Genomic DNA, 21,779 nt, shown 5'->3' with positions numbered 1-21,779 from the left:
TATCAAAGGTTGAATCGATTATCAGGAAAAAAAAAATTAGAATACATTATAGGAAAATCAAACTTCCATCAAGTGAAGCAAATGAAAGGCTTTTGTAAAGTTCTCGTAGAATCGAGAATAAAGTTTTCATTTTATACATTCCATATCATATGAATTAGTAAGTGCATCAAATCTTCAAAAAAATCCAATTATTTTGGTGCGACATATTTTTTGGTATTACAAAATAATTTAATATTACTTGGTGACAAAACATATAATTCTGTTTGGTCATAATTCTGGGGTCTTTTAAATTAGGAACCCGCTGTTTTATTTCACCACTGTAAATAGTTTAATATGGTTTTATGTTAAACAAACATCAACAGATCAGAGTGGCGCAGCGGAAGCGTGGTGGGCCCATAACCCACAGGTCCCAGGATCGAAACCTGGCTCTGATAAAGAGTGGCTTCCGGTTGTTCTCTTTTTATTTCTTCTCCTTTCCCAGAAGCACTTTTGTACGTATCTTCTGCTTCTGCTTGTTGGGATAGCCTGTTGTACGTATCCTTTAGATTTCTTCTTCCCCAGAAGCACTTTTGCACATGTCTTCTGCTTCTGCTTCTGCTTTTTGGGATATAGCCTCTTGTATTTATCCTTGAGGAGAAGCATTTTAGTCAAATTTCATACATATCAGAATCAGATTCTGAGAAACACAGAACATATCCACGTTTCGAAAATGTGTCTAAATGTGTAAATATAATTGTCCTTTTAAGGCTTTTTTGCTCTATTTTTTATTGGCTTTAGGTTCGTGTAAAGATTCCTCTCCTAGTCCTCTCTCTCGATCGTTTATATATATATATATAAACACGAGTAGGCCAACCACCCCACAACTCCTTTCTCATCCATTCCTCCTACTGTCTCTTTCTTCTTCTTCCTCCTCTCCTCTCAGCTCTCCCATTGTCCCTCATGGCAGCTACAGCATCATCAAATGCTTCTGCAGAAGCACTTTCCAATCTAAGAATCGTAGTAGAAAGCAATCCCTCTGATTCACGATTATCTGAGTTGGGTATTAACTCATGGCCCAAGTAAGTCTTAATTTCTCTTAGCTCTCTTCTAATGAGTTCACAGGTTATAGTTCTTCGTTTTCATGATCCTTTTCTTTAACACACCGAGGAGAGATTCGAACTCGTATCTAAGGTCTAACGTACATATGTTGTTTTTCATGATGATCTCTCCGAAGTCTTGACACACTTAATTTGCTAGTTATATACTTTCGAACGTTGATTTTGAAACTACTCTAGCTAGCAACCGCGAGAGAGAGATTCAAACTCATGTCCAAATTTAGGACCGGCCACACTAACCTGACTATTTAGTTGATCCGTCTTTATGAAATCTTGGTAATTAATTTGTTAGCTATTTACTTTCGAACATTTGATTCTGATTTGAGATATGTTATTAATTTACGTGTAATATTTCAGATGGGGGTGTCCGCCTGGAAAGTACACATTGAAGTTTGACGCAGCGGAAACATGTTATCTGGTGAAAGGCAAGGTGAAGGTTTACCCTAGAAAAGGCTCATCATCATCATCGTCTTCTGATGAGGAGTTTGTAAATTTTGGTGCTGGGGACCTTGTGACCATTCCCAAGGGACTCAGTTGCATATGGGACGTCTCAGTTGCTATCGATAAACACTACAAATTCGATTCTTCGTGATCATATCATCTTCATCACCATAATTAATTAGCTAATTAAGCTAGCCATCTTCCATTAATTATTGTACGTAGCTTCTGGTTTATGTTTAGCTAATCATGAAATGCATGTAACTAAGTATAATCTCCCACACACTCTCTTAATCTCCGGTCATCGGATCGAATGAGTCGAAGAGATCAAATGATAGAAATTAGTAAGGGTTGCGTACAAGATAAAAATATATGTGTGGATAGCACCACTATTTTTACAATGCACTTGTATGTATGAATTTTGATAATCTCAAAATAGATGTTTAAGCATCATTACGCATCTTATACGTTGATGAAAAAGTTGTATTCAAGCTCTTTGGATCCAAGAAAGAAAAGAAGGGATTAATATAGTGTAGTTCTACTTTTGTTAATGCAAAGCGATCTTGACTCCATATGCGGATGAGATTATGATTTTATGGAGGTGCCTTTTTCTTGCTTTATTGACCGGTAAGCTTATTTTTAGCTAGGTTGTTGACCAAAAGCTTTAATTTTTTAGGTTGGATTTGTATCTGGCAGTGCAATGCAGCTAGAAAAGCCCTCCTTTATGTAACTTTATGCACGTGAAACCATGCTTAAATTTTCAGAAATCTCCAACTTTTTTGACAATGTGAACATGCAAATAATACAATGACAAATTAACAATATATTACAAGCAAAAGCAGAAAAAGTTTGCTTTCAGTTGCTCACCCCCAAAATGCACACGATTCCAAATGTCACATATGTTTTTGTCGTCAGACTTTTGACTAGTGATCAAGGGTCTTTATGCATCGTCATCTTTTACTGTAACACACATATAAGAAAATATATAGGTCGGCGAGGGCAGTTCCAGTGTACGATTTATGGGTGTATGTACCTTTCCTTTGGTCATTTTAGCAATCTTTCTCTTGAATTCGAGTCTTGGAATCCGAATGCATGGAGGTGTTCTTGTGTATGTCTTGAGCAGACCTATAACGTGATATAAAAGTAACTACCCTACAATTCTTCAAGTTGGAAGTTTGTGATACAATTTCAACTATCGTATCTGTTTATCTCACCGATCAATGAGTCAAATGGAATGTTGAGTTAGATAAGAGAACATTTTTGGACAGTTCCGCACCACGTTGTACATCAGTTTGGGACATACACCGCAAATAAATCATCATTAAATTCGTGTTTACTAATATGATTCGTTTAAAATTCCTAATACAGAGAGTTCCGCTTTGTATAAATGTCTTAGCTACGTGTCACATTAGTGCCTAAGTAAGAATTTCTTTGAGTCGGGTCTTGGTTGTGGATAGGGAGAGCGTATATTTGTCCTCTTTGCTTCTTTTTCATTTCTCAAGTGTGAATGTGCTTAGAATATTTGATCATATCATGCGTATGGTATCTTTTTATATATTGTTTTCCGTCGCAGTTCTTCTGCATGCTCTCGATGCCTCGAACCAAAGAAAATAGCTATATATTCGTCGGTCATCCTCTGAAACATGCCATTCAAGGCCCCAGGCTTACAAAACCAAAAGACATTTCATATCATATTTTATGTTTGTGTCATTTTCCAAAAACCGTTCATGCATGAAACCTAACTTCGTGTTGTTCTTATCGCACCATAACCTTGAAATTCATGGAGGACATTCAAAGGGCGTTATGCCTGCCGAAAATATCATATGAGTTGTGCCGGAAACCCAATATTTAAATTATACATTGTAAAGCATATAACATGATTGTTGATGATTGAATTACTACCTGAGTGTTGATTAATGTGCTTATTTTTTATGAGTAATATGGATGCAAATTTCCGCCTTCTTGATCTTGGACAAAATTGCACCTACAAAACAATTAACACCTTAGGTTAAGGCCAAGAGCCTCACGCGCCCACAATGAATGGGGGGGCTTTGTCCGAAGAACCTTCGATGCCAAAGTTAGAATTTAAAGAGAAAAAGTGTTTGGAGAGTTTTTGGAGTTTTACAAAAGTGTGGACTTGTCTTTTAAAGAAAATGGAGTCCTATTTATAGAGCATGGCCGACCCTTCGATGTTTTTTGGGGTGTAATGGTGATTAATTTGGTGATTAATGGATTAATTAGGAAGTAATCCATTAATTAACCTAAGTAATTTAATTTATATGGAAGGTTATGAAATTATTTCCTTGTAGAGGATATAGAGTAAAGATGGATGAGATAAATTTGAACTTGTTACCTATTTTGGGCACTCTTGACTCGGTTGATGAATGTTTCTTCACTGCTCGCGTGTAGGAAACCCGGTGTGTCTCGAGGGTAATTTTGTCCTCTTCACCTAAAAATCAACGTGTCACCTCTTGATTATTTTTGGCTCCACAAGTAATACATCATATGATTTGCAAATATATTCTAAAAAGTTGGTCCTAACATTACTCTTTTTATTAATTTTTCAATTTTCCATATCAGAATTTTATTTAAAAAATAGTTTTTTTTAGTAGAGCGATAGCATAGTGGGTTCGACGTTTAGTTGTTAAGAGGAGAGAAATCGATGAGGATCGAACTTGCAATAAGGTATATAGGTATATAATTATTTTCCGCCACTACGGTAAAGAACCATTTATTTACTGCAAAAGAAACAAAATCTTGCAAAGAGCCAATGTGACATCCCACATCGCCCAGGGGAGTGATCCTTATATGTATATTCTCATCCCTACCTAGCATGAGGCCTTTTGGGAGCTCACTGACTTCGGGTTCCATCGGAACTCCGAAGTTAAGCGAGTAGCGCGCGAGAGCACTCCCATGATGAATGACCCACTGGGAAGTTCTCGTGTGAGTTCCCAAAAACAAAACCGTGAGGGCGTGGTCGGGGCCCAAAGCGGACAATATCGTGCTACGGTGGTGGAACGGGCCCGGGATGTGGTGGACCCGAGGCCGGGATGTGACAGCCAAGGTTCGTATCTTTCCCTTTAAAAAAATATGAGCTATAATTCACGATTTTTTTTTATAACTATTGTGAATTTCTATAAAAATCAATTTTTGTCATTTATCCCACTCTATAAAATTCTTAAAAAAGTACATTGGTTAGCTGGAAAAAATGGTTTAAATTAGGGTTTGGAGAGTTTGAATGACATAAGGTGGATAGGGTGAACATGATCAATGTAGGATCAATTTTACAGATATTTTCTTTAAAATGATATAAATATTACGTACTATGTCTACTATATAAGTGTGATATTTATACACTAATCATTTGTATCGAACTCACATTATTAAGACAATTCACAATAGTAATACGAATTAAATTTACGGTGCATGATTATTGCATATAGTAATCACACTCATTTTAACTACATCTAAACTACTGTGAGTTTTTTTGCCCCAAAACGGTGGACTGCAGTGCCGAAGGCCTTTTAGAGTTAGGTTTGCTTTTTTTTCTTTGAACAAATGATAGTATTTATACTAAGGGGAGAGAGTGAGTTTAACTTACAATGAGCTAGCAATAATATGGTTCAAATTTGATTTCGGCACGAATAAAATCTAATACTTTTTACTTACGAATAAAAAATAATATTACTAAATCGTAATACTAAATGTCGAACAGTATTATCACTTGTAATTAAAACAAAAATAAAATTTAGCAAAATAAAATAAAGAAAGAGAAAATAAAAACTAGAAAAAGAGAAGGACGCGCCCGGCCGCTAAGAAAGTAAAAAGCAGAGCTCTGTTTGTGAAGGCTGAGCCGCCGCGCCGGCACCACTGCTCTTGTGCTTCTTCTTCAATCTAATCAGCCCGGACAGCTGAGAATGGGAGAAAATAGTGAGTGGGTAACCCCAGGGGAAGTTCTCGGTAAAGCCTCCAAGTTCAAAGCAGGCAGAGGTGCCTACGTGTCCCCCGACAAGCTCACCGTCTACGCTTCCCTCACCGGATCCCGCCGAATACTATCCCCCCCTCCCGGCTCGCCCGACCAGGTTTCTATTAGCTTCTTTCTATTTGGCTGCTGAGAAGGTTTGAGAATTTTTTTTCTGGGAAAATTAGTTTAATATGAAGTCTGAATTTTTGGTGTATTCTGCCCTTTAAATCTGAAATTTTTACCATTGGGTGCTCAGCATTGACAGAAAATTGAGATTCAGTTATGGAAAATCCTAATATTGGTTATAAATTTGCCGTTTTAGAGCTGTCATTTGGGATTGCTTTTGTTGGAAGTACTTTTGCTCGTTGGCGCTTATGCTAGAAGTGCTTTCATTATGCCCTTTTATTAGAAGTGGTCTAAGAATTTATGCTAGAAGTGATAGAAGTACTTTTTATTAGAAACACGCTAGAAGTGATTTTGGTTGTTAGAAAACACTATTAGTCCTTCTAAAAGCAATCATGAACATGCCCTAAATTTTGAATCTTTGAAGTGCTCATAAGCGTTGAATCTTTAAAGTCCTTTGGGTTTGAGGAAGTACTTTTGCTCTTAAGCGTTTATGCTAGAAGTGTTTTCATGCACAGTATGAGTTTTGTTAAAATCCAAGTGCTTTTTAGGAAGCACTTCGGATGGTTGGTAGTAGACACTTTTAGCTCTTCGTGAAGCAAGCCGGAACATGCCCTAAATGATGAATCTTTTGCCCAAATTAAGGAGAAAAGTTTGGAACTTTTCAATTCCCATCTCCTTTTTATATTGTTTGTTTAACTTAGTATTAATTTTTTGAACTTTTATGACACGGGGATCTTTGAATTTCCGTTGATGATATCGATTGATTGTTGTGGTTTTGTAGAGACCCACTGTGGAAGTAACTGGTCACAAGGCCCATGGTGCCATTCCAGAGCCTGGATCAGTTGTCATTGCTAGAGTAAGGGGTCATCAACAAGATTATTGCATAACATAGCTCCCTTTCTTTAATTATGAGGCAGGTTGTTGACTGATTCGTGTATGTAAATCTCGCCCCATGGTATTATGGCAGGTTACCAAAGTGATGGAAAGGATGGCTTCTGCTGATATTTTGTGTCTTGGCACGAAGTCCGTGCGGGAAAAATTTAGTGGCATAATTAGGTATGCAGTACTCCTTATGAAGAATGACTACATAGGCGTTGCATTTATCTGTTTTGTTTTCAAAATGTTATTTTGTTTATAAGCTATGTCTATTAACAGGCTTCAAGATGTAAGAGCCACCGAAATTGATAAAGTGGATATGCTTTCGTCCTTTCGCCCAGGTGACATTGTCAGAGCTCATGTTGTATCCTTTGTGTGGAATGCCCCTGTTAATATCAAGTTAAAAAGATTGGCATTTCGTAGATATTCTAATTAATTTTCAACATTTACCCCTTGACCGGTTAGGTGTTAGCAGATGACGGCTTTCCATTGCAGATCTTTTTTTTTTTGGGTGAACTTCAATGATACATTTAATACTACGTCAATTGTGCTTAACATTCGTTTTGCAGTGATTAATTACAGAAACAGTTTCGTACTTTCCTTGATTCTTTCATTAAGCTGTCCCTTGGAGACGCTAGGGCTTATTATCTGTCAACTGCAAAGAATGAATTGGGTGTTATTTCGGCACAGAGTGCAGCATCAGGTACATGAATTTTCTGCTGGTGTTTATTGAATTTCAGCCAGTGCTATAAAATTTTGACAAAAACCAAGCGTACCATGACACATTTACACTTAGCGTCTTATCCTCATCTAATATGTGCATCGTGTCACTAGTAACCCCATCATATCCGCATGATGTGAACTCAGATTTGATTTTCTATTTGTTCATTGTAGGTGAAACAATGGTCCCAATAAGCTGGACAGAGATGCAGTGCCCCAGGACAGGGCAAATCGAGCAAAGAAAGGTCGCTAAGGTCGGAGGATGAAAAGATGAATTCGGAATTAATGTTTCTTCTTTCATCTCCTTTTTCCAAAGAGAGTCTGTAACCTTACAGTTTCTTATAGATTAAAGTCAGAAGTTATGGTAGCCCTCATGCACCTCTATGTCGAGGGTTTTCCGAACTGGCGTCTCTGGTTTATGGGTTCGCTTACGTTTTATTATTTTGAAAAATCGTGCTAGAGATTGCGGTTTCTTATCGAGTTGAGTTGTAGTTGTATGTGCTGAATGTATTCATCCTACTCCATTATCATCATTCATTTATTTGAGTTAATAGCTCATGAACACAATTAAAATGTTTCTTATAAAAGACTAAGAATCCTCGACTTCGGTGATACAACACGGAAGTCGTGGAATTCGGCATTGCATTTGCCTTATACCATGGAGATCGTTTCCTCTTCACTGTCCGTGCCACCAGGCGGATCCTCCGTCGGCATCTCTTGGGGACAGAAGAAAGGTCTCGGAGGCATCTGTAGGGCTTCGACTTCACCTTCAAGCATCTCTAAGACTTTGCTCATGGAAGGGCGATCTGCCGGCTTCAATTGTATGCACCACAACGCAACCATGAACATCTTCTTGGCTACTTTCTTATCGTTCTCACAGGCATCCACAATTTCAACACTCAATCCCTTTTCTACTTGATCATAAATCCAGGAAGGGAAGTATATTTGGCTTGAATTTTGTGCATGTGCATTCAAGTTCTTCCTCCGACCGGCCATTTCCATTAGCAGCATTCCGAAGCTATAAACATCAGCTTTGTACGAAACGCTTCCGAGGATTCTGTAGAACATTTCTGGAGCTATGTATCCCATGGTGCCTCTTGGAGCAGTAAGAGAAAGAGTGTTATGATCTCTAGGGTAAAGTCTCGCAAGACCAAAGTCGGAAATTTTAGCAGTGTAGTTTCCGTCGAGAAGAATGTTGTGAGGTTTGATGTCGAAGTGCAGGATTTGCATATCACATCCCTGGTGCAGATATTCGATCGCACAAGCCACCCCAAGAGCTATCTCATGCATTCTATCCCAACCAAGAACAACGCCTGTTTCCTTCTCCGAAAATATATGTTTTTCGAGGGATCCATTAGGCATGAAGTCGTAAACAAGAGCTCTTTTGGATCCCTCAGAACAAAATCCAATTAGTTGCACCACATTGACATGATGAATTCTTCCAATTGTGGCAACTTCACTGATGAAATCTAGCCCTTCACCTTTGGAGCCACTCAACATCTTGACTGCAACAAGATGACCACCCGAAAGCTCTCCTTTGAAGACTGAACCAAAGCCCCCCTGACCGAGTTTATCTTTGAAATCGATTGTAATCTTCTTAATATCTGAATACGAATACCTTCTCGGCATAAGATTCTTGTATGCATTCAAGAATTCTTCAACCGCCTCATCCTTTTGGAATTTTTTCGAATACACTCCTTGACTCAGTTGTTTTAAAGAAACTACAATCATCTTGACGTCTGAATAAAAGTACTTTCTTCTCTTAACATTCTTGCATGCATCCAAGAACTTTTGAACTGCATCATTCAGGAACTTTTTCCAGAAGCCCTTTTGTCTGACTTTAATTTTTAACTCTATCGTCATTTTCTTAATATCCGAATACGAGTACCTTGTTATTCGATTCTTGCAAGCAAGCAAGTATTCTTCAACTGCTTCATGCTTGGGGAACTTTTTCCAGTACAGTTTGTAGCAACAGAAACCCAACAAAACAACAACGCCGAGTATCATTCGCGCCAGAAACCATCCTGCCATAAGAATACAGGGGGTATTAGAAGTTCATCCTGTAATTGGAACTTAAGTTTTCAAAATCCACCGTGCAATACTAGTTCCAAAGGCACTTTAGTTTCATTTATAATAGTAGCAAGTGCCTAAAAATGGATACTTGTTCCTTTTCTATCTCATATTCTTTTGATTCTGAACATCATAAACATTCTTGAAAAAGACTTACCGATGATCTTGGCGGCTTCTATGAGACCTGTGCGAAAACAGAACGAAGGGAAAGAATTACACAAAGCAATTTTAAGAGCAATCTTATAACATTAGCTAGTAGAAAATGTGGTGTTAGTCAAAACTTACCCTTCTTCATGTCTTCACCGAAACCTGCAAAAGTTAACTAGTCTCAGTAAGAGATATTGGAGAAAAAATCTTCATATTCATATAAAATTAACTTGAATTCGTGACCATTCGCCAAACTGATGCAACCATACTCACAGTGGAGGGATTGGTATCGGGTGTAGCAGTAGCTGTCGGGGAGAAATCCATCCCACGAGAGCTCTATACCATTTCTCAAATGATCACGGATGAAAGAATCTGAAAGGCCACTTCCATCTTTTCGGATAATATAAGAAGACATAACGACTCCGGTCAGAGTACAAGTGGGTCGAAGATTGTTCACCCCATCTTTCACCAAAATATAAGATTGTGATGTTGTAGCAGATGATGAGTTAGTATTACTGCAGTTCAGTTTTACGTAATCCGGAGACTCAACTGGTAACAAGCAATCGAAGAAGTGTAGATAACTGTATTGAGAAGGGGAACCAACTAATGCGTAATATCCATAAGGGTAATCATCTGGCCCGTGATATCCATCTGGAAGTCGGCTAAGGTTCTCAAACGTTAACCAGTTGAGTGGCCTGAAAGGGCAAGTATCGTTTAGCAAGCCAGGATCTGCAACATGGATTGTACGACTCTCATAGTTGATTGGCGCTTTGACATAATATGTAGCATTGAAGAGATTTAAGGTGGTGCGGTTATGGTCGCACGATAGCTCAGCTGGATAGCCGGGGCAATTAACTTCAGAACCGGTTCTCAGGCTGAAAGGGTATCGAATGTCTAGAAGATCTCCACATGAAGCATGCCTCCGACAGTTTTCTTCTTCCTTAGCATCATGACACACTACAAAGCTGATAGCTATAACACATGTTAGTAACCGGATTCTTCTCAGCATTGTAGTAAGCGATGAGATGAACGGAATTGAGGAGGAAGAAAAAGAGGGAAAACTCATCTCCTGACAAGTTTCCGGCTGAATTCTGCATATTACACATGGAAATTTGGTCAAAGAAGAAACCGAGTCGCTTGCACTTGCCAGGAAGGTTAAATTCGAAAGATGACAATTAAAAATTGGTCAAGAAAGAAACTTAGAACATGTTTTGTACTTTACTTGAATTCAATTTTTTAAACTAAAAAACAATTTTCAAGTTTTAAGCTTTAAAAACTTGTTTGGTAGAACTATTTTAAAAAACTGAACTCAACACTAGCTCAAAAAATATAGTCTATTATTTAAAAACATAAAAATTGAGTTTTTAGAATTTTTAAACTTAAACTTCCTAATTTCTTTTCTTTTCCTTCTCTTCTCCCACGACAAATCTATCTCTCTCTTTTCTTCTTTCTCTCTCCTCTTTTTTTTATTTTTTATTTTATTTATTTTTATAACTTTTTTCGTCTCTCCTCCAATCAGTTATCTTCATTCTTTCGGTTCTTTCTCTCACTCATCTTCCTCTCTATCTCATCTAATCTTCTCTCTTCTTTCTGTTTTCTTCAATCTTCTCTTACTTCCTTTCCTCCTCTCTCCTCTTTCTCTCTCTCCTCCGACCCCCTCTTTTTAGATCGTTTAAGTCGTAAGATTTAAAATTTTTAAATCGCAAACAAATCAAGTTTTTGAGTCTTAAAGAAAAATGTTTTCAAGAAATGTTCTTAAGAAATGTTTTGAAAAATGATAAAAATTTTCAAATAGAATACCAAACATGCCCTTGCACTTGCCAAAAAAGTTAAATTTGGTCAAGGAAGAAACTAGTTGCTTGCACTTGCATGGAAAGTTAAATTAGAAAAATGACAATTAAGAATACAGTAATGCTAGCAGAAACCTTTCGTGCTACCTTCTAGGCTATACTTACTTTGTTACAATGTGACGTGATAGACCCAATTCATCTATTTTCTAGAGCATCTTTTAAAAATTAACTCTGCTAAAAATTAATAGATTTGGAATCATTTACTCATCTAATGGTTATTTAATAAATAGATGAACCGTGTAATTCTAACAACATTAATCAAAGATTCAAAACCAACAATTTTTTATTTGGCTGTTTTTTGCAAAGTTAAATGGTGAACTAGAAAAAAGACGATTTCAATTATTGTACGATATTGCAAGATAAAAAGTAGGCATGGTTTGGTATGTGATCCCAAACCGAATATGGGATCCCGAATCCCAAGCCAAAAATTTTAGGAACGAGAATTTGAAGACCAATCACAAACTGAATTTTCGGTATTTCCAATTTTCGGGTTGGGCTTTTGGGTTGAAATTTGAAAATTTTGGACTATTGACTAAAAAATTTGGGCTTTTCACTTAAAATTTTGTGCCATAATTTCATTTCAATTGAAATTTAAGCTTTTTAACTTATATTATTTTGAAATTTCATACCAATTCATTCCTACCAAGTCAAATTGATGTGCCAAAGTTCCAAACTAAATAATTTCATACTTCTATTTCTATTATAATCTACTATCAAACTACTTAAATTCAACATTCAACATTCATGCAACCAAAATAAATAAATAAATATATATATATATATATAGGTTAAGTTTAGCATTCCCGAATTATTGAATATGTAATCTCGATTCCCATACCGAAAAGTTCGAGATCGGTTTGGTATGGATCTTAAAAATTTCGGTATTATTGGTGTGAGAAGTTTTAGGTATAAGATCGGAATTTTTTTTGTTTGATTTGGGATTTTTGGGAAAAATTTCCATCCCTAAACAGAAGAGATGGACGGTGGAATGACAAAGTCCGAAAGGTCGGTAGCATCCCCATTAAAATATACATAATTGACCAACGACTAGTCTAAATGATAAGGAAATTTCAACACTGAAGAAATTGATCCATGTAAATATACAAGAAAACTTACACTAAAGGCAAAACTTTCAAAATAACAGTTCTTGCACTGGTCTGCCTGAAGAGTAAAGATGGTGGATAGCCTGCTCCTTGAACCTGCGTTTTCCTTGCTAGTAATCGTCTTCTCCATGGCGATTAACGTCGTTCCAAGCGAAGCAGTAGCTTATGATCGTGCCGCTATCTGCCCGGTTTCAAACTGTAGCGACGCCGGCCCCCTCATCAAGTTTCCCTTCCGTCTGAAAGACCACCCCCTTGACTGTGGCCATCCAGAGTTTGAGGTTTCTTGCTTAAAAAGCAAGACAATGATTCAGCTCTCCTCATCATCAGGACTGTTTGCCATCCAAAGTGTCGATTACGACAGCCGAACTTTCAACGTCTACGATGATGAAGAGGGTTGCCTTCCAAGACGCCTTCTTAATTTTACAATCTCCACCACCTCGCTCTTTGAACCAATACCTTCTCAGGCAATACCTACTAGAGATCCCAGGATGGTACATGTCAATTCCGGGATGTACAACAACCGTTTCAACTGTGCCGACTATAACATTCGTCCTAGTTACCCATATGATTATGGCTCTGACTCATATGGCATGTATCGTCCCCAGTTGGAGAAATTTACGCTCTTGAATTGTTCCACGACACAAACCTTGAACACGGGGAGCTCCTACAAACCAATCACATGTCTTAGTGTCGGACATCATCAAGTTCTGGCTGTTTCGCCATATGCTTCTGTCACTGAGCTGCCGTTCAGAACTTGCGGTACCTTGAAACAACTATACCTTCCGCTACGAAGAGTGGATGATGGTCAATGTGAGCCGGACAATGTTTTACTGCTGAAATGGAAATTCAATAGTTATTTCCCGCAATGTCGAATCTGTACAGAAGGAACAAAATCGTGTGAATTCAATGACACCAGCAACCGGATAGAGTGTCATCCTTACCCTATCGTTCGAGATCCCCCACAAGCGCTACCATTCCCAAAAGGGCCAAAACCAAAAGGTTATGCTAGTACTCTACCTGCTGCCAGCCAAGGCGAATTCTTAAAATTCCATTCCTGACCAGCTCAATTTGTTTTAACTCTTGTAATTTCAGGTTTTCTATCAACTCGGAGGTCGATTATTGTGGGAGCAAGCTTCGCTTCTTTTGTTCTAATGTCGGCAATGGCAGCAGTAGCAGTTTTCTTCTATGTAAAACAATCAAAGAGAAAACAGGAAAAGGAGAATCAACTGAAGGTTGAAAGGTTCCTAAAGGATCACAAATCCCACGTACCAACAAGATACTCCTACGCCAATATTAAAAAGATGACAAATGGATTCAAGAAGAAGTTAGGCGAAGGAAGTTTTGGAAGTGTTTACAGCGGAGAGCTTCCAACTAATGGAGTTCCAGTCGCAGTAAAAGTCCTCAGTGATTCGAAAGGAAACGGAGAAGATTTTGTTAATGAAGTGGGAACCATTGGCAGAATTCACCATGTCAATGTGGTTCGCCTACTTGGGTTTTCTGCCGAAGGAGGCAAGCGTGCGCTTATTTACGAGCTCATGCAAAACGGGTCCCTAGAGAACTTCATCACATTTAAAGATCAATCCAACAACACTTCGTTTGATTGGCAGAAACTTCACAACATCGTCAATGGTACAGCAAAGGGAATAGAGTATCTTCACCAAGGGTGCGACCGCATGATCCTCCACTTTGATATCAAACCTCATAACATACTGTTAGACCATGATTTCAATCCTAAGATCTCGGATTTTGGTCTTGCTAAACTCTGTTCCAAGGAAGACAGTATCATATCTATGACAGCTGCTAGAGGCACCGTGGGCTACATTGCACCCGAAGTTTTCAATGGGAACTTCGGGAGCGTGTCCCACAAGTCGGATGTGTACAGTTTCGGTATGCTGGTGCTTGAAATTGTTGGATCCAGAAAACAACCTGCTCTTAACTCTGGAACCAGTGACGTCTACTTTCCGGAATTGGTTTACAATTGTCTAGTTCAAGGACAAGCGTTGGATTTGAAGCTAGACACTGATGAAGATGCTCAGATTGCTAAGAAACTAGTGACTGTGGCACTTTGGTGCATCCAGTGGTACCCGGTGAATCGCCCTTCCATGAAAGCGGTTGTTAGAATGCTAGAAGGAGGCCTTGAAAACTTGATGATGCCACCAAATCCATTTGCTTCCACAAGTACTCAGACAGATCAACCAAGAACACCACTGTCAAGTTAACTTGTCACACTAATCAGTAGTATCTTGCATATTTGTTAAGTAGCACGAAAATTAGTATTGTAAGTGCTTTTCAATTAAGTTTTACTAGCTAGTAGTTAGTAAATAAGCAATTGTATCATGTTTTTGGTTAGATGATTATTAGAACATGAGAAGCCAACCCAAAACTAATTGGCAACGAATGGAAAGACCGGATCATTTCAACTGTTACACAAGGCTTTAATATCTTAATTCAAGATTTACGCTCCCAACATCCCCACCTCCTCTCCCCCTTCCCCTTTCCCCCTCCCTCCTTCCCCTACCTCACGTGTGACGACGACACATGAACAATACATATCGGAGGACGTGGGAGTGCATGTGGCCAACACGTGAATAGCTCATTTACCATAATACAATGTAAGCATTCAACTCAAAACCAATTTAGAACAATGGAGGGGCCACAATCATTCAAATTAAGTGTGCTGAACCCATGTGGTTTCTCATAGTGAGAGACAACACGCCTAATAGTCCTGGAATTTTGGCAGGTCAATCCAGAAACTGCACTACAATTTCTGCCAAGTCCAAATGGGAAATTTCACCAATTAATCACACTATGGAGTTCGAATGAAATTACTTACAAGTTTCCTTGGAAGACTTGACCATTCACAATGAATACTGATTGGCGTATTTGTTGGAGAACAATTTAGAAATAAACAAAAATAACAAAAATAAACAGAACTTGAAATTCTAATATTTTATTAACCAAAAATACTTGATGTGCAGAATGAAATTATACAATAAATATATAAACTAATATAAGAATATCAATGATACTAACTTGATCACATAAGGTAGAGGTTAGCGTAAAAGCTATGTCATTCGAACAGTATTTTCGTCCCACTCTTGTGCTTGTGGTTCTACAACGTCTGCTCGACCAGGATTCAACTACCTAATTCTACAACCCGCACTGAATTCTAGAATTCTAGCAAATTTGCTTTGTGTGCTTACTCTCTGGAAATTTCGTACAGAAGAAAAAGAGGAAGAAAAGATGATTTACTTGGATATTGTGATTGCAAATATATAGGTTGTTTCACACCTTTTCAAATACTTGTTCAGTGTATTTGAAAGTACACAACTCTTTCTAATAGTTGTGTCTTTTAATCAAAACATTTTTAATTAATAAATTAATTAAAAACTTAATTCGAAAATTAAAATTAATGAATTTAATTAATTTTAAATTCCAAGGCCCCAAGTGCCCCATTGATTAATTAATATTAATTTTATTTAGGCTATATTATATATTCAAGCCTAATCCACACAACCATAAGGCACAAGCCTTCAATCCATTTACAAATGGTCCAAGTTCTAATTACTAAGAAGAAGGAATAAGCCTATATAAAGGCTAGTGAAAAAATATTGTTGCCCAATGTGGGACAAGAGGGGTCTCAAAACTCTTACAGTATTTAGACCCAACGATAATTAATGGTGTCAGCCTTTTCGTTTGAATGTTCTCGACTCTCCTTCTCATTTGTTAATGTTGCCGGATGATCCGAATTGTGTATTTTTTAAGCCAACCTTTAAACAGAAATTCATTAAATAAATGATTTTTATTAAACTCTTTAGAATTCTTCAAAATTCCAATTGATACCCCCTGTTTAATCTTCCGATTTGAGATTTATGGTCACAACATAAGGGATGACATGGAAGCACATGTGGTCGTTAGGCCCAACAACTGAACATTCTGTCTTGTATGTAGGCATCTAACATAGAACCAATTGGAAAGCGGAAGAAGAGGTCAACACGCCTAATGATCCTAGGATATTATCTCGAAATTGCAGGAAGGCTAGTATATATAATATGCCCTAATTCACCATTAATCAAGCTATGGAGTTTGGATGTAAATTACTTGCAAGTTTCCTTGGAAGACTTTGACCATTCAATGAGAATGATGATTGATAGGTGCATTATGCCATTCAAGGCCCCAGGCTTACAAAAACAAAAGACATTTCATATCATATTAATGTTTGTGTCATTTTCCGAAAACCATTCATACATGAAACCTAACTTCGTGTTGTTCTTATCGCACCATAACCTTGAAATTCATGGAGCACGTTCAAGGGGCGTTATGCCTTGAAAACTTTGGTGCATCCAGTGGTACCCGATGAATCGTCCTTCCATGAAAGCGGTTGTTAGAATGCTAGAAGGAGGCCTTGAAAACTTGATGATGCCACCAAATCCATTTGCTTCCACAAGTACTCAGACAGATCAACCAAGAACAACACCGTCAAGTTAACTTGTCACACTAATCAATAGTGTCTTGCATATTTGTAAACGTAACACGAAAATTAGTATTGTAAGGGCTTTTCAATTAAGTTTTACTAGCTAGTAATTAATAAATTAGCACTTGTATCATGTTTTTGGTTAGAATGATTATTAGAACACCCAAATTAATTGGCAACAAATGGAAAGACCCGGTTATTTCAACAGTTTTGCAAAGCTTAATATCTCAATTCGAGAATTACTCTCCCAACATCCCCCCAACCCCTCCTCTCCCCCGTTCCCTACCTCACGTGTGGCGACACATGAACAATACATATTGGAGAATGTGGGAGTGCATGTGGCCAACACGTAAATAGCTCGTTTACCATAATACAATGTAAGCATTCAACTCAAAACCAATTTAGGAACAATGGAGGGGCCATGATCATTTAAATTAATTGCGCTGAAACCGTGGTTTTTCAATTTCTTAGTGAGAGACACGCCTAATGGTCCGGGGATTTTGACGAGTCAATCCAGAAACTGCACCACAATTTCTTCCAAGTCCAAGTGGGAGATTTGACAATTGACAATGAATTGCTTACAAGTTTCCTTGCAAGACTTGACAATTGACAATGACAATGAATATTGACCGGCGCATTTAGACCAAACGACTATAGTGAGAGACACGCCTAATGGTCCGGGGATTTTGACGAGTCAATCCAGAAACTGCACCACAATTTCTTCCAAGTCCAAGTGGGAGATTTGACAATTGACAATGAATTGCTTACAAGTTTCCTTGCAAGACTTGACAATTGACAATGACAATGAATATTGACCGGCGCATTTAGACCAAACGACTATAATGAATGTAGCAACATTTTCATTTGAACGTTCTCCGATGTCTTTTTCATTCTTTAATTTTGCCGAATGATTTAAATTGTATATTTTCTAGGTGACCCTTTATGGATGAATTATGTAAAAAATTATCAAATTCGAAGTCGTTTAGACATTTAACAATTATCTAATAAATAAACAATCTATGTTATTCAACTGAAACAGATTTAATGTTTATAAGTGACTGCGATCGTCATAAGTGAATTAGAAGGTAAATGATTCCGATCGTCATATAACATTATAACCATACAAAAATAAAACAGAAATTCATCAAATAAATGATTGAAAGTTGAAAAGTATTTTAGAAGCTCTTCTTACCAAACAACTTTCAGATCTTCTCATTCTATCCAGCAGCTCGCTCTTTCAAACAGGGAAAAGGATTTTCCTGAGGATCCTAGGAACCCGTAATTGTGACTGTTCATCGTACATCGTGCGGTTAGAAATCATTTCAAAATTTAAAATTTAAAATTAAATATAAATAGTATATAGAAAACTGACCGCACAACATACGATGAATGATCACGATTGTGGGATCCCTAGGATCTCCAGGAAAGGGATCCGGCGATGATCCTTTTTCTTCAGCCCCTCATTCCGGATCCTTTTCCTTCAATCAGCCCCTCATTACGTGTTTGTTTCAAAACAGTTCTTGGGCCCGGGCTTAAGTTTTATTTGGGGAGGCATAGTCAGATAGGCCATTTATATATGGGCCTTGGGTTGAGTTTTCTAGAGCCCAACTCTAGTTTGGGCTAAGGTCTTTATTTGGAAAAAAAACAAACTTACATCAGGATGCATTGCCGTTGTATGTTCACCACTTCTTCACCTCCAACCCTTAAAATGAATTGTTAAAACCAGTTTGGTTCATTCATTTCGGTTGATTATTCAATATCAATAAATGGGTTGATATCACATAACTCGATCTGATTCAATTCATCAGTTCGAATGCTTACGTTTATTGTGGTCTTTCAGTCCAATTGCACATTACGATGTGTTTTAGCATACTCGTTTGTGTGTGATTGAGTTAAGATATTATAACACTAAAAAAAGAAAAAAATAATAATATTGACCTTAGATTATGTTCATCATAGCACTCGAACTTAGTGATATTTTCTTAGCTGATGATGCTAAAATACCAAAATTTTAAATCATCTTTTGTAAATCACATGATGTGATGATTGATGGTTAGATATAAATTCAACCATCAACTGTCACATTACGCGATCTAAAATAAATGATCGAAATCATCATGAGATTATGTCCCTGCCAAAAAAGGGGGAAAAGGAGAAAAACCCCTACTTCCAAATAACTGCCAAATTTTCAGTGGCTAAAACTGAGCAGCATACATGATACACCTCTTCCTCTAAAATGGCTTCTTCTCTTGCCTTCCTTCAACCTCTCTCCAATGTCTCTTCCTCTTCAAACCTCCTCTTTCTCCGTAATCCCCTCCATATCCCTTCTTCTCCTTCCTCCTTAAAACCCTCCAATTTCCCCAAAACCCTCCCATTCAAATCCCTCACCGCCTCATTCTCCCTCGCAGAATCAGACTCCCCCAAATCTTTCCAACCCAACGGTCCAAATTTTCAATCTTTCATCCAAGAATTAGCCGTAAGCATCCATTTCCCATTTCGAATTCGATCCTTTACGTCAAATTTTGAACCTTTAATTCTTGGCGTTGCTTAATTTATTTGTAATTTAAAGTGTGATTTTTTTTTTTTCAATTTTTGTTTTTGCTGTGCAGGACAGCTTTGATCTTCCACCAGACTACTTTGCGCAGCTTCCTAACGATCTCCGGCTTGATGTAAGTGGGCTTTTTTCCATCTGTGTGAATTACCCAGTTGTTGAATTCGATAAAGAATGTGGCTTTAGAATTTGAGGTGACAGAGTTTTTGAAATTCTGTTTTGGGCATGTGTGAAGCTGAATGATGCAGCATTTGATCTTTCAAATGGAAGGGTCGTCGACGAGGTTAGTTATTTTTAAGCCTCTGCTTCTGCATTCTGATTTGAAATTTGTTTACATTCTTAGTTTGATGAGTAGTAGTATGAACATCACTAGTGTTCCATTTCCAAAATTTCACCAAGTTTCAACTCTTTTTGGTAAGAATGGTGTATGCATCAATGATTCAAATGTTTATTATAACGAAATGGGATGTGAAAGAATCACACATTATCCATGTCATACCTCTCACCAAACGATTCAAAGTTTATAGGTAAGCTATCAAAATTACTGGCTAATTAAGTTAACTGTCCTTGAATTTACTCTTTTTGCAGTGTGGTCAAGAGTTAGGAGAGACATTGTTAAATCTCTCTCGTGCATGGGAACAGGCCGATACATCAACTTCCCATGCTTTAGCTAGCAAGCTCCCTGGGTTGGAGGACTCTATGACAGGCAATGCCAAATCAGGCAAGAACAGAGTTATATGAAATTGATGCTTAAAATATCTTCTCAGGAGGTTGATTCAAGAGCTTATATCTGTTATTATAGCATTTGGAAAGCGTTTGGTTTCTGCCGGAAGAAGATTTCAGTCGATGGGACAGTATGGCCAAGGTGAACTGCAAAAGGTATGTTTTATTACTTGGACAAGTGATAGATATTGTGGCGGACTAAATAATCTTTCAAAAGAACAAGAGATGGATAGACAGATAGAAAGATAGCTCGAGTAGTTTGTGTTTATTTGTTTGCTTAGACTGGTTTTATTGAGTTTTCGTTAGTATTGTTCTCATGCTTCTTTACTCCAAATGTCAAAATTGTTCCATAAAGTTTGTTAATAGCATTTGGAACTATTTGCTTCAAATCAAACTCATGAGTATTACTGTGTCGGACGAGATATGTCAACATTCAACATATGACACTTAGCATTTAACCCCACTGCCAACATACGACTGTTTAGTTATAGTAGGCATTAGTACTAGAAGATAAATTATCTGACTTAGGGTACTTTTTATGGAAAGAGCTACGGGGTAAGAGTTACGACATGCCACTTTCCTTGCCAGCTTTTAGAAGATATTTATATGGATGTTCAAATAGTATATTTAGCTGTGCCAGAAAAGATTAGTTCCACTTTTCTTCTTTGTGGAAATCCAAGTACTTAAGATTTTGATGGAGCAATTGTCTAGCGTATTATCTTCAGAATTCATAACTAGGTTTCATGCGTCTCTAAGCTCGCTGTATTTTTGGATTCTTTTCAACCCTTATAGATTGCAAAAGTAATGATTACAACCGGAAGGCTTCTGTCTGAAAGTTCAACATCGACAGTCACTGATGAACCAAAGACGGAAAGCAGGATGCTGAAGGTAGACAATGACACTGCACTTGTTGCAAGTAACAGGGAAGACATTTATTCTATATTCAATGGTGTATTAATGTCATTGCCAACTGCAGTTTGGAGAACTTCAGCTCGAGCTAACATCAGATAAAGCCACCATAGGGGCCGTAATCAGCTTTGCTTTTGGGTAAATATACTTGCCTATTTCAAACTTTAACTTCTCCTTCCTACTTTGTGTTGTAACTATGATGTATAATCGAGATTTCCTATACTTTCCGTTGAAATTTCAAATGCAGGATTCTTTCGTGGGAGCTAGCACAGGGTATCCAAAACATCCCGGAGAGTTCATTGCAGTACGCAAATGACAATGCTTTGATGCTGGCTAAGGTGCTCAAAAATAATCCGGCCCATACTTGTAGCCGTTGTTTTTTGTTATAACTTATAACATAGTGCTGCATACTAACATATGAAAATCTTTGAATGCAGTCTTTGAGGGGCGCTCTGCTTACTATCTGCTATTCCTCAGCGATATTGTCTGCTTTTACTACCGTCGGACTTCTCTTACTCGGAAGACAACTAAAGTCACCAAACGAGAAGTGAGCTTCCTCGTGTTCTGTCCCTCTGTTCTGCCTTTACCTCTCTCAGGATATGCAAAAGTTGATCGATCTACAATCTCAAGAAGGGCATAAGAAGATTTTTGTTAACAAAACAACTGTATCATGTAATTAACTCAGAGTATTGAGATCTCTTCTTTTGTGTTAATGCTGATTGTTGTTTACTTTT

At 37.7% G+C, this 21,779-nt stretch overlaps 5 protein-coding genes across 5 annotated transcripts; 4 read left to right on the top strand and 1 right to left on the bottom strand.

Moving 5' to 3' along the window:
• Positions 1 to 455: 455 nt before the first annotated feature.
• Positions 456 to 2,152, top strand: LOC137744028 (uncharacterized). The gene is made up of 2 exons (XM_068483888.2): positions 456 to 1,058; positions 1,452 to 2,152. The coding sequence occupies exons 1-2, from the start codon at positions 940 to 942 to the stop codon at positions 1,684 to 1,686; spliced, it is 354 nt and encodes a 117-aa protein (XP_068339989.1). The 5' UTR covers positions 456 to 939; the 3' UTR covers positions 1,687 to 2,152.
• A 3,153-nt stretch (positions 2,153 to 5,305) lies between these two features.
• LOC137745905 (Nucleic acid-binding, OB-fold-like protein) lies at positions 5,306 to 7,694 on the top strand. The gene is made up of 6 exons (XM_068485942.2): positions 5,306 to 5,614; positions 6,404 to 6,478; positions 6,590 to 6,678; positions 6,778 to 6,862; positions 7,117 to 7,201; positions 7,393 to 7,694. Exons 1-6 carry the CDS (start codon positions 5,450 to 5,452, stop codon positions 7,482 to 7,484), a joined length of 591 nt encoding a protein of 196 aa, XP_068342043.1. The 5' UTR covers positions 5,306 to 5,449; the 3' UTR covers positions 7,485 to 7,694.
• A 41-nt stretch (positions 7,695 to 7,735) lies between these two features.
• Positions 7,736 to 10,595, bottom strand: LOC137745902 (LEAF RUST 10 DISEASE-RESISTANCE LOCUS RECEPTOR-LIKE PROTEIN KINASE-like 2.7). Its single transcript, XM_068485939.2, has 4 exons — positions 9,709 to 10,595; positions 9,574 to 9,597; positions 9,446 to 9,472; positions 7,736 to 9,242 (listed from the first exon to the last, which is right to left on the bottom strand). The coding sequence occupies exons 1-4, from the start codon at positions 10,499 to 10,501 to the stop codon at positions 7,870 to 7,872; spliced, it is 2,217 nt and encodes a 738-aa protein (XP_068342040.2). The 5' UTR covers positions 10,502 to 10,595; the 3' UTR covers positions 7,736 to 7,869.
• A 1,737-nt stretch (positions 10,596 to 12,332) lies between these two features.
• On the top strand, positions 12,333 to 14,746 carry LOC137745903 (rust resistance kinase Lr10-like). The gene is made up of 2 exons (XM_068485940.2): positions 12,333 to 13,387; positions 13,481 to 14,746. Exons 1-2 carry the CDS (start codon positions 12,460 to 12,462, stop codon positions 14,605 to 14,607), a joined length of 2,055 nt encoding a protein of 684 aa, XP_068342041.2. The 5' UTR covers positions 12,333 to 12,459; the 3' UTR covers positions 14,608 to 14,746.
• A 4,263-nt stretch (positions 14,747 to 19,009) lies between these two features.
• LOC137745904 (LOW protein: ammonium transporter 1-like protein) lies at positions 19,010 to 21,779 on the top strand. The gene is made up of 9 exons (XM_068485941.2): positions 19,010 to 19,338; positions 19,472 to 19,531; positions 19,649 to 19,696; positions 20,002 to 20,134; positions 20,216 to 20,292; positions 20,929 to 21,024; positions 21,113 to 21,183; positions 21,293 to 21,383; positions 21,483 to 21,779. Exons 1-9 carry the CDS (start codon positions 19,099 to 19,101, stop codon positions 21,594 to 21,596), a joined length of 930 nt encoding a protein of 309 aa, XP_068342042.2. The 5' UTR covers positions 19,010 to 19,098; the 3' UTR covers positions 21,597 to 21,779.

This window comes from Pyrus communis, chromosome 12 (assembly GCF_041283825.1).
Source record: "Pyrus communis isolate YQ-2024b chromosome 12, ASM4128382v1, whole genome shotgun sequence".
NCBI classification, from domain to species: domain Eukaryota; kingdom Viridiplantae; phylum Streptophyta; class Magnoliopsida; order Rosales; family Rosaceae; genus Pyrus; species Pyrus communis.
The sequence above is the reverse complement of the archived record's forward strand: the minus strand, read 5'-3'. Positions and strand labels throughout refer to the sequence as shown.